The 12,775-nt window shown below is 49.5% G+C and overlaps 1 protein-coding gene across 2 annotated transcripts in view; it reads right to left on the minus strand.

The window, feature by feature from the left end:
• Positions 1 to 1,635: 1,635 nt before the first annotated feature.
• SPG7 (SPG7 matrix AAA peptidase subunit, paraplegin) overlaps positions 1,636 to 12,775 on the minus strand; it is a 57,816-nt gene continuing 46,676 nt past the window's right edge. For both annotated transcript variants that reach the window (XM_075939847.1, XM_075939846.1), the window contains 5 exons: positions 11,807 to 11,922; positions 10,548 to 10,704; positions 8,121 to 8,284; positions 6,355 to 6,432; positions 1,636 to 3,618 (listed from right to left, as the gene is read on the minus strand). In XM_075939847.1, the coding sequence (XP_075795962.1) occupies positions 3,406 to 3,618; positions 6,355 to 6,432; positions 8,121 to 8,284; positions 10,548 to 10,704; positions 11,807 to 11,922 (728 nt within the window). In that variant the 3' untranslated portion in view covers positions 1,636 to 3,405. The remainder of the gene's footprint in view (positions 3,619 to 6,354; positions 6,433 to 8,120; positions 8,285 to 10,547; positions 10,705 to 11,806; positions 11,923 to 12,775) is intronic.

The following is a 12,775-nucleotide window of genomic DNA, read 5'->3' on the forward strand; positions in this document are numbered from 1 at the left end:
AATGCAAACTGTGCTTTTTTCAAAAGAGAGCATCCAGACTGCCTGGGTGCTCTCTTTTGAAACAGGGGCTTGCTTTTTCGAAAGTACTGATTGTAGTCTAGATGCTCTTTTTCAAAAGAGGGTTGCAGTCTGGACATAGCCCTAGAGAGCACGCTGTTCTAATGGTCTGAGTCAAGGATCGGACCTTCTCCCCAATTCTAATCCCATCTCTTTTTAATTCCTCAGTAGCCTTCTATTACCACATGCAGACACTTGTAAAATGGGGACATCATTACAGCCGCCCACCGTGTATCTATGCTGTTCCTATCATTCCATCTATCCCGAAATGGCCTATATGCCTGGTCAGATAGACATGAATGAATAAGTCGTACAGACTTGTACATTTCTCCTCCAGAACAGCAGTTGCCTATGCTTGCTTGTGGCTCTATTTTGATACTAACTCATTTCTAGACACTAACCCTGGCCTTTAGACCTGCTTTACAGAGATCACTCCAGCCCTTTCTCAAGCTACTTCATATACTCAGTGTTGCCCCATGTTTTAAATGGCTGCTTCTTCTCAGATCAGAGTTCCCCCTTAAGTCAAGCGAGGAAGGAGGGGCCTTCCTGTGTCTCATAGCACCACCATTATGTGACTGCGGGGGCTTGGATAACCATTTTTCAGGCACACACGACCATTCTTTTCAAGGTGGCTCTAACCACTTCCACAGCCTTTAGATTACAGCCAGACGACACCTGCGTTGAGCCAAACTTCCACAGGGTATAATACTTAGCGTAAACAGAGCTGTCCCACCACAATTGCTGATGTGCTAGCCGCTGTCCTCAGCTGGCATTTACCATCAGTCAGCTCCTACACTGACTCAGCTTCAGGCTTTGGGAGAAGGCCTGATGCTTCCCCACCGAGTAAGGAGCAAGGAAGAGAAACTCTCAAGCTGGTTCCTGCCCTCACTGCAGAGGCTCCTGATGACAGGCAAAGGAGGCTGACTTCAATGCACATGAAAGCAGAGCAAAGATACTAAGTTGGTAAGGCACCCTATCAATGTAAGGCACAACGAAAGGGAAAAGGTTTGGGGCCAGCAGCCCCACATGTTAAGCAGAGAGGTTTGGTGAAGTTACTGCTTGTTTCTCATCACTTCAGCTTAACAGTTCATTTGAGCACTGATGCATTTTGTGGTCAGATAAAAGATTTATCATGGTTTCTTTAACACAGGCTTGGCTATCTATAAAGAATCTTGTGCAGACACAAAAATGTGTATCTTCATCTGCATCCTCAAAAATGACCTACATGGATACAGATACCCAGGGATATAAAGCAAATATCCACAAATCTGCAAGTTCTAAATACAGCATTTGTAGTCACAGCCATATCTGCAAAAATCAGCCACGGATATCTGCATCCACAGCTACAAAAGCAGATATCTGCAGATTTGCAGAGCTCTAGCTATCCACAGCCACTGACCCAGCCATGCTGCAACATCTGTTCCACAAAACTGTGTGAATTCACTTCTCTGCATATGGATTCTTCCATTTGTCTGATCAGTTAAAAATCAATCTTGTCCCAGAATACGGAATGACAAAGCACCACTAGATGGCCCAGGAAGGTCTTGCAGAACGATCAGACTGGTATGGATACTGTAATCCCAGGAGCCTGCTGTTTATTAGGGAAAGTCCCAAAGCAACTGCATTACATTTGTGTTCACATTACGATCAACAGTGGTGCTACAGGATTCCAAGTTAGTATGAAAACAGGCCCAGAATACATCTCAGAATTTTTCAACAGTGAAGGAGTGAATACAATTTCTACAGCAGGTGAAATTCTGGAGTTCAAAGAATAAAGGGGAAGCCCATCACATTGAAAAGAAAAAAAGCAATGAAATACCAAGTCACAGACTGGGGAACCCCCTCCCTCATAAGATTAACAAGGAAAAACCACTACAGAATGCTGTGCCAATGCCAAACTGGCACTGAAACTAGCAAAACCCAGGGGTCCGGCTAGTGGCACTACCCCTCAGTACCCTATAGATCAGGTGGTCAATTTTCAGGACCCAACCTTACTCCTAAACCCAGCAGAGTTTGGGAGTCACGAGACAGACGCAGGCTGTACATCAAGCTAAGTGATGGTGGGTAAGAATGCCTTGGATAACGGCATCCCTTCCATCTGAACCAAGCAACATCAGCTGCCTTAAACGGCTCCTGTAGCTCTCCACATGGAAGATTGATGGCAGTTATGCGAGGCATGTTTGTTTGCATGGATTTCTACATGGGACTGTAGCCTGAAATCTCTCACTCGTGTTCAGACTTCTTAGGCTCCTTCAGAAAAAGCTGGGGTGTGGGAATAGCACCTGGACAGGGGCCTTTCAGAGACCCAGACAATAATCCTCAATCAGAGAAAAAGGCATATTATACAGCCAGCCAAGTACCTCAGATCCTGATGCACAGGTATTTCAGATGCTCTCACTGTAGAGTGGAAATGATCACACACAGTTCCCTGCAGAAGAACCTGCGGGAGGGGTAAGAGGTCTGAATGCAAGTAAAGGACCCTGGTGTTCTGGACAATGAGCTTCTGATGTGGGAGTAGATCCTAGCCTGGATTTTAGGCACGTGGGGTTCGCCAGTCCTTGCACATGAACCGATAACTCAAAAAACAGATAACCCCAAACCAACGAAAACCAAAAAAAGCCCAATACTGAGAGACATGCACAGAACGATCAGTATCAACTTGCAGAGGAAGCCGTAGCTGTAGACCTGTGTGCTTGTCAGAACAGGTCGCATGTACAAGTCAGAACTCTTCCCCACCCCCGCACTACTTAGTATGTTCTATAGAGCAATGCACAAAGACCATTTTACTCCAGTGAGCCTTGGTATATTTTTAAAATCTGCATAGAAATAATCAAGGGGTACAGTCAAGTATTGCAGGAACGACTGTGTCTTAAACTGCCTTGAATCCTTCCAAGTGAGCTCCATTATTGTGCCTTCCAGAGGGACACTTCCGAAGCTCTGGCACAGGAGGAAACGGAGCACATGTCCATGTCACAGCACTGATGTACGATGCTAACACAAAATCCAGATGGGTTCCTGCCCCTATGACTTCACTGCACTGAGCCCCCCCAAGAGATGACAGCATTTAAATTAATTCTGAAACTGTGCATCACACCTTTCTGCCTCACATCTGTGCTTGTACCAGGAGCCCTCAACCCTGGAGATCACCAGCTACAGAATCCCTCCCTGAAGAAAGCCCCCCTCGGGCAGTGGCTGAGACACCCAGAAGTTAGGGGCAGGATACCAACAACACACAAATTCCCTGCTCTGGTGTCTCAGTGCCGTTGGCCTTGCAACTGAGACAGCTTGGAAGGACTCAGGTAGGTGCATCTAAAGCCCTCTTCCTCCACTCTGGATCAGGAATGGGTTTCATACTGGTCTCAGACTGGGCTCCTCCTCATCCTCCTCCTGGTTCCGGGGTGGCTGGGGTGGCTCTCCATCGCCCGTGTCCTGTTTCTCTTTCTCTGCTTCGAGCCAGCTCTGAGGAACAATCATTTTCTTTGGCCCGTGAGGAGGGAGCCCAATCAGGGCTTCCATGTCCTCGTAGTTTATCACTTCCTTCTCCAGGAGGGTGTTAGCCAGCTGGAAAGAGCAGACGGGGCAGAAGGTGAGTGGATATGCACTGTGAGTTCAGAAAAGTTAGTGCCAGCTTTGGCAAGGCATAAATTAGAGCATGCTAATAGGGCAGCGTGTGTGTGGGCTAACGCATCTCCAGGACACGCCTCCATCCTCCCCAGGACATCAGCTAAAATGGAAGAGAAGGGGTTTGCCCATGACCATCAGCAGCAAATACCCAGGCACATATGTGGACAAAGTGCAACGAAAGCAAGATGTGCTGGTGAGAGAGAAACACGGACACACAAGGGTTACCAAATCCACTGGTTTTACAGCTATTACTCTATAGCTATCCCAGGCATACTTTCTGATGCTCCTGTGTCAGTGTGGGATACCAGCTGAGTGCTCCTAGCGCGGACATGGCTCTATCAGCAAAGCTCACTCTCTACTAGTTAGCAAGACAACTAGAGCCCTGCAAATCTGTACATATCTGCTTTATATGCAGGGGTATCTGCATCTGTGGAGGTAGAGACCAGCAGCTCATTTTTGTGGATACAAATGCAGATGTGGATACAGAGTTTGTATCCGCACACGGCTTTAAAGTCAAGCCCTCCCAAGCGGTGTCAGTAAAAGTGCAGAGCTAGTGCTACAGTAGCGTCTACACTAGGGGTTCCTGCTGGCTTCACACCCTGACCGACATAGCTATGCCAGCAGAAGCACCTTGTGTGGACCTGGCCTATCGGTAAGGATTTGGGGGGCCAATATGCAACTTCCTAAACTGCTGGCACCTGCTATAAAGACTGAGAATCAGCCGGGAGAGCTGGAGGGACAGGGACGCACACACAGCAGAGTGCAGCTCGATGATCTATTCCACCACACTCGGCAATCTCCAGCTACTGGGCTAAAAGTTATGGCAGGTGATCTCTAGCTGCTGGCCTGTAGGAGTTATGAGGGGAATCACTTTAGCTGGAGGAGGTCCAAGGGCCCCTCTATCCCATAAACTTAGCTGGCTTTGCACCGATGTGAACTTGGCACTGTGGGAGAAAAATCAAATAACTCCAATTGTGTCTAAAGGGGGGGACTGTGCAAGAAATCAAAACTCTCTAAAAGAAAACTGCTGTAAGGGTTAAGTTTTCCAGACCTCTCTCCCTGTATCAGAGTGAAATCAAATTAACTCTAATCAAAGACCCTTACAAATGCCTCTCTCAAATTCATGGATACTCCTAGTCTGTCACAAATTATCATGTATACTCTTATCTTTGTCACAGTTTGCCTTGTAAGACCACTCACTCCACATTCTCATGTGCCTTTGTTTTGTAAAACTTACTTCTAGCACTCCTGGGGTGAACAGAAGTCTCAGAGTACTTCTGCTGAGACTTTGATATGTTAAAGAAAAACAATCCACAACTGAACTGTCTAAGCATTCTGTATAAAGGATCCAAAAACCTGTAACTCAGGGCTGCTTTCACTCTTGGTGTGTCAGCCTGCATGCATGCATCAAAGTTTTTCCTTCTAGATTTCTCTCCTGCCTCACTGATTTGACCTCCGGCCTCGGACCCTTCTGGGGGCTCTGTACCCCAGGGGAGCGAGATTTCCCCCTCAGCACCTTTCCTAAGCTTTACCAGCCAATGAAATCAAAAGCCTCCACCGGCTAGGTACAGCTTGGAGAAAAGCAACCCAAGTTTTCCTTACTGCCCCCGGGCAGAAACTCAAGGCATAAGAGGAAAGTTAGTTCTCCAGATCCCTAGGTCCCTCAGCCAACTAGGTGGCCAATTACTGCCAGCCGTGATGAGGAGGTTGTGACGAGAGTGGAGCAGCTCTGTAATCAATCATGAATATCGTACAGCGACCTGGTTACTGGAATGTTACTATATGAATACATTGGGTTAGTTCAAGAGAGGCTGTTGGGAAAAAGGGCTCAGGATATGCCACGTCTCAGCAAACACTTAAGAGCGGAGACAAGACCAGTGCAGGAAAACGCCCAGAAACAGGAGATCAAAAGCACCAGGGCCAGTTAAAAAGGAATACTGTCTCAAGAGAGGAAAACCGGGCTGAGACAGCAGGACTTGCTGGGGTGTTCAAAGGTGACAGGACTGCCCACATCACCGAAAAATATGTAAGCAGTTAGGAAAGACAGATGTGTGAGGAGACAGCTACGTTCAAGTCCTTTTTCTCTAAATGATTTGTTCCCGCTGCTAAAGCAAACACTGTGCTGAAGCAGGCTAGCTGGTCACTCTCTCTCACTGGTCGCTGACTCCCCAAAGCAAGAACCAAAGGAATCCACACTCAGTTGGACAATATCTAGTCTCCCTGCAGTGGTGTAAATTACACCTCAGGCCCATATTTGCCATCCCAGGGCTAGAAAGTCTACTGAAGTAATGAAAGGAATCTAACCTTCAAGCGCCCCTCTCAAGCTCTCCACAGAGAGCACCTCTCTTACCAAGTGACTCCCTGACCTCCACCAATTAACGTCTGGAGACTCTGCTCAGTCTCCACTGAAGAAAGCTCACCCTGCAAACACGCGTGCATGCCAAGTCCTAATCCAATGGCTGACCAGATATGCAGCTCACAGTCTCCGTCCTTTGCTTCCCTAATCTTCCTCCCATCTGGAAATGCACCCGCGCCCACAATGCGTCTCAAGGCTGGAAGAGAAGCACAGACACACTGCCTGCCTTCTGGAAGTACCGCCCCCACTCCTCTGAACTGTGGCAAGCGCGCAGCTGGAGGTGGCAATGAAGCCAGAAGCATCAGCGACGCCCATACCGTTTGCAGTTTGTCCCGGTTGTCCAGTAAGAGCTTCTCCGTGTGCCTATATGCTTGCGCCACCAGCACTCGTGCTTCCTGGGCAGAGAAGTGAGAAAGGACATTAATGGAAGAGAGGCAGAACACAGACACACGAGTGAATACCGTGCTTAGATAAACAATGAGCTGAGCCTAGACACATGACTTACAGGAACTGGTCAGAAAATCCTACCCAATCTGAGGGGTTGAATACTGTGTACAGACGTGGTCTCCTCACCTCAAAAAAGATGTTTTGGCCTTAAAAAGGGTTCAGAAAAGGGCAACTAAAATGATTAGGGGGTTTGGAACGGGTCCCATATGAGGAGAAGTTAAAGCGACTGGGACTTTACAGCTTAGAAAAGAGGAGACTGAGGGGGGATATGATAGAGGTCTATAAAATCATGAGTGGTGTGGAGAGGGCCGATAAAGAAAAGTTATTCATTAGTTTCCTAAATAGAAGAACTAGAGGACACCAAATGAAATTAATGGGGAGCAGGTTTAAAACTAATAAAAGAAAGTTCTTCCTCAGACAGCGTGTAGTCAACCTGTGGAACTCCTTGCCAGAGGAGGCTGTGAAGGCTAGGACTATAACAGAGTTTAAAGAGAAGCTAGATAATTTCATGGAGGTTAGGTCCATAAAAGGCTATTAGCCAGGGGATAAAATGGTGTCCTTGGCCTCTGTCTGTCAGAGGCTGGAGAGGGATGGCAGGAGACAAATCGCTTGATCATTGTCTTCGGTCCACCCTCTCTGGGGTTGGCCACTGTCGGCAGACAGGCTACTGGGCTAGATGGACCTTTGGTCTGACCCAGTACGGCCGTTCTTATGTTCTTATGAGGGAAAAGCTTGGTTCTCTCCTTTTTATTTTTAACCAAAAACCCAAAAATCGTCTGCCAAAAGCTAGGCTACTCTCCTGACGAGCGGCCACAGCGCAGCAGGTGAATCCCCAGCACTAGGCCACCCTGGGAGATGTAGTCCAGCTGGGAAATGCGGCCATACAAGAGAATGGGAGCATGAGGCAGCTGAATTGTAATTCTCATAATGCACCCTGGCAGCAGTTCTGAATCAGAACTTTTCAGGTGGCAAAGCTTGGTTTTTCAGGAGTTGATGCTGCCTGAAGAAAACAGACACATCTTGTAAAACTTTTTCTGTTAAAAACCGTTTCACTGAGCCGTTTTCAACCAGCCCTGATACAAACATCTGATCACCCAGCGGGCCCAAGAGAAATTCTAGTCTAGATCTTTTTAGCTATATATTTTCTTCCCATCCACACACCCAACAGTATTGTTTATTGCACACAACAGAGGGATGGAGATGTCCTGATAATCCCTGCATCCTTCTCTGTCCAGGCATCTGCTGGCAATCCCCCCATCCTTATTTGGTTTCCCACTCCACCCTCATCACCCCGCTCCCCCCCCCCCATCACATAAGAGCCAGGTTAAGTTGAAATCGTGACTGCTGCTCTCTGCATAGATTAAATGAACATGCATTGACACCTCTTCTATAGCAACTAACTGAGGTTCAAAACACTGGTGCAGCAGCTGCAGCTTCCCCTGAGTTTGCTTTTAGGACTCAGGGACTATTCCTAACAAGGTGACGCAGCATGATCCGGTGCTGGCTGGCAGGCATTTACTTTTAAATGGCCAGCGAACACGAAACATTGAGCTGCATGTTTTAGCTGCAATTTGGTTTTTTAAATGACATAAGGGCAGCGAAGAACACGAGGGAAGCTTCCAGGACAGAGTCTTACGTGATCCATCATTTGCTGAAGGCCCTGGCTGAAGGGGCGCCGACCTATCCCGGGAGTGCTCTCCAGCTCTGGGAAAGAAAGATGGCCAATGCTGGGCACCATTCCATACTGCTTCACCATCGAATAGGCTATCTTGGTCACCTTCCTCAGATCGTCCTCTGCTCCTGTGGGAGACAGGGACTCAGCGTGGGATGCTGGGCTGACAGGCGTAGGAACGCGTGCACCTCCAGCACACAGCCCACGCTGCACGTGCAAAGCAGGAAGGGTCTGTGTCGGGAGCAGCCCACCCCAACCAATGACTTTACGCACTAAGCCAGGGTAAAGGGTCACCTGTTCTGCTGACCGCCCGGACAGTGCAGCGCTGAGGTTTGAACACACAGCATTTCACACCCCTGGTTAAAAGGAGGACTCCAGCCCCCCCTCATGTTTTACGTCCATGTACAGAATGACTTTTGCTATGTGCACTAACAGGGAGGTGATGTATCACACAGCAAAAGTCATTCCACACATGGATAGTGTGTAGCGGGGGTGGGACTGAAGGGCTGGGGTGAGGCCACTCCTGGGCATGGGAGGGGGCTCTGGACTGGGGCAGGTAGTTGGGAGTATGGGAGGGGGTAAGGGCTGGGGATGAGATGAGCAGGTGGCGGCCCCAGGCTGGGGGGTAGAGACAAGGAGTTTGGAATACAGGAGAGGGCCGTGGGTTGAGGCAGAAGGGGTAAAGGCTTTGGACTGGGGGGGTGTGCTGTGGGGTGGGGCCAGGGATGAGGGCTTGAGGTGCAGGAGGGGCTCCAGGTTTGGGGGGCAGGGAGGTTGGGGCTCAGGCTCACTCGGGCTGTTTCTGGTCAGAAGCAGCATGGCAGGCTGCCTGGTGCCTGCCTGTCCTGGGACCATGCTGTGCCCCAGAAGTGGCCATCAGGTCCAGCGCCTAGGGAGATGATGGGGGGACAGGGCTCTGCAGCAACTGCGCGATCTATTCTCCCCCACAATCACTGCTCCCCAGCTCCCCTTGGCCAGTTGCTAGCCAGCGGGAGTGTGGAGCCAGCACTCAGGGCAGGGGAGGAGTGCAAAGCCCTGCGTAGCTCCCCCGCCTAAGAGCCTCCCCACTGGCCTGGCACAGAGATGCCTCAATACAGAGCTGCCGTGGCCAGCAGGCAGAGGTGCCTCTCTCCCGGCGAGAGGCACCTCTCCCTACTGCATCCCTATGAGGTTCTGGCTGCACTTTTCCCCTCACCTTTTTATTTATGCACACCCAATCCGTGGCCCCACAAAGTCGCGAGACCTCCTCGTCAACCTCCTCCTGGCCTTAGCGAAAGCTGCCATCTTTAATAGCAGGAGGAGGATGCTAGACGAGGGGGTTCTCTGCGACTGTGGGGCCTATTTCCGCTCCTCCCTCGTGTCACGAATCCAGGGAGAGTTCCTCTGGGCGGCGTCCACTGGCTCCTTCGATAGCTTTGAGGAGCAGTGGGCGCTGGCCGGGGTTCTCTGCTCGGTGTCCCCATCCGGCTCCCTTATTTTGAACCTCTAGCCCGCACTTCTTGATCCTTTAGTCATTATTTGTCCCAAGCAATCAATTGAACATGGGTCCAGTGTCCCTCCCATAAGGTTGGGGAGGGGCTTTTAGAAGGTGGGCGGGCTCCGCCCGCCCACCATCCCATGATTTCAAATAGGTCCCTATGCCCCTGCATGGGGCTTAATGGCAGTGGGAGGGGCTTAACAGGAAGCTGTGTGGCTACTCAGCCATGTAGCTTAGAGGTAACTTGGCTCTAGGCCTACTCTCCAGAGCATGCTGCAGCCGGAGCCTCTAGAAGTAAGTCTAAGACAGCAGGCGGCATTTCAGTTTGGAAGCCATGAGCTACACACGGATGAGGACAAACCCACCATCGAAAACCTCATTCAACTTTTTAACCCACTCCCGTCTGCAGATCTCTCTGCTGCTCAGATCACCATCAGGAAATAGGGGTAAGCACAGACCCAGAGCCAGGCCTTCTAAGTGCCTGTTACACGACCTCCGAGACTTGCGAGAACACGGCTGTTCTTGGCACGTCGCATAGCTCTTCATGGTGGGAATTTTACAACTGCTCAGCGGTGGCCTTGCTCTGTTCCCATCCACATCAACAGAAGTTTCACTGCTGGCTTCAATGTGAGCAGAGTTAGGCTGTTGCTGAAAGCCACGCCCTTCACTTGGATTTCAATGATTAATGCTACTTCCCCCAACTTTTTCTTGAGGACAGTGACACAGGAAGTGATCCTCTCCCCCCACCGTGGTGTTACTAGGGCAGGCGGATGAGCATCTGCACTGCTGTACAGAAGTGTCTGCCGAACAGCTCCTTGAAAGCCAAGGAGGAGGACAGCATTCTCCCTTCTATGCAAGGGAAGCGCCCCTTAAGCTGGCACATCTGCAACTCGTGCAAGGGTCTGGCTCCTCACCTGTTGTGACTTTGTTAAAGGTGATGGCTTCGGACACTCTCCCTCCCAGCGCCATGCACATCCTCTCAAACAGCTGCTCCTTGGTGAAGAGGTACTGGTCTTTTGGGAGAATCTGAGTAAACCCCAGGGCAGCATTTGTCCGAGGGGCTATGGAAACCTGCAACACACAAACAGCCTCTGCCCATTTCAGAGAAGAGGTGCCACAAAGCAGAATACAAGCAGGGCGGAGAGGGAGACAGTCGGAGTCTCCATTGAACCCGGAGTTCATGAGACCCTCTGGGATGCATTTGCATGGAGGAACCTCAGCGCTGCTGCAGCTTCTTGATAAAACAGGCGGCACAGGGGGCCAAAAGGTGACCTAACATCCTCTGGCAGCAGTCCCTCACTGAAGGACGTGCCTTCATGATTGTGCTTCCTGACGCTACAGCGAGAGGCAGGGAGGAATGAGACATGCAAGTCACTCTGATGGTAGCTGTCAACTAATCAATGAACCCCCAAGATCCCATAGTGATTTGAGAGACCATCACCCAGCACGTCCTGCTGAAGTTAATGGCATTACCAGAGCTAGGCAGGCAGGAAGTGGCTCTATATTAAACAGGCATCATTTGTACGATCGTTTAAATGTTGGGAGCACAGTAATCAGTGCAAAGCAACACTACACAACATGGTTTAGTGCTAGTGTAACACACAAACAAGCCTCTGAGAGCATAAGACATTTTATTCTAAGGCAAGGGCTTTTGGGGGGTTGGGGAAACACAAGGGCCAACTCAGAAGCCCACCAGTCACAAAAGGCACCCCTTCAAACCAGTCCCACAGAAGGACCCAGCAGACAGCTCTCTCATGCTGGCAAGGCATCTCAGAGAGGAAGTCTTGCATGCACACACGGGCCATGCTCTGTGGGCAAGAGGGCAATACAAAGCCAAGAGCAATTGCAGGCAGGTTCAGTCCCTTTAAGTGTGCACAGGGAACACTCTGGTCCGTAAGCATGTCCAAGCTTAAGATGATGGGTGGAGAGGATTCCCTAAATTAACAGCACGAAGCGCGATGCAGCACCACTATTAATGGAGTCTGGCCATGGATTTCCTAACTGTGTACTTGGCTGTGTTATTGTGCCGAGTTCACAGGAGGGGAAGGATGATGCAGCAGAGGTGAGCACAAGTTGCTGCAGTATGATCAGCATACATTAAACTGAAATCCAAAAGGACCCTCTCCCCACCCGCACAACGAGCTTGGTTATTAATTCGTAACAGACAGGTTACCTTCATCACAGCCTCTGTGTGTTCTAGCAGCCAGCCAACCAGGGCATGGCCCGACTCGTGAAACGCCACTACTCTCCGCTCCGCTTGCGACAGGATCTTGCTCTTTTTGACAGTGCCTGGAAAAGCAGGGACAGAGTTTCAGTTGGGAAAACATGTTCTTGACTTACACCTGTCATGAGCTCAGAATTCACTCTTTTCCAACTCGCTGTACAAGCCAGCCAGGCGTGCAGTGTAACAGTTAGCGAGCTCATTACTCTAGCCTGCCCTGCCACCCCGTCCAGATGGGAAAAGCAACACCGCTTCAATTAAGTGCTGTTAAAGAGGTGCCCTCCATCACCGTCCTCGTTAACCACATGACTGTGTCTATTACAAATCGGAGTTTGGAAGAATTCAGCCAGAAGCACAGGCTGTTTCATTCTGCACTGAACTGAAGCATGAGACTTTCTCAGCTGAGATCTCTTCTCCCTTTTCAAAGGGCTGAGTTAAGATACATTGTAATAGATTATCTCCCTCTAATGACTAAAACACAGACCTAGGGTTCAGATCTGGGAGCAGCTGTGCCACAGACTCTCTCTGTAACCATGGCCAACTCACTTTCCATGTCCCGGTTCCCCATCTGCAAGATGAAAATACCCAATGAGCTAGCAACCAGCAGGGGTATTCGTTGGCTTCACTTGGCTGTAAGGCCCTGGAGCTCCTTAAATTGGAGACGACTTAGAAATGCAAAATGTTTATAATATAAACATCCCCAGCAGAAGAGTCTCCCAATCAGAGGATACAGTTTATCAGGAACATTAATATAGCACAAAACCAAGGTTGCACATGAAAGATTCGTGCAAATCCAGGGAAGTTTTCCATTCTGGTTACGCATGGATCAGTATGGATCCTCAAAGCCTGGGGACAAACTTTTGGAATTAGCTAATTAAGATCAACTCAGCCTCTCCTGGAAAAAAAAAAAAAAAAAAAAAA

This window comes from Pelodiscus sinensis, chromosome 12 (genome assembly GCF_049634645.1).
Source record: "Pelodiscus sinensis isolate JC-2024 chromosome 12, ASM4963464v1, whole genome shotgun sequence".
Taxonomy (NCBI): domain Eukaryota; kingdom Metazoa; phylum Chordata; order Testudines; family Trionychidae; genus Pelodiscus; species Pelodiscus sinensis.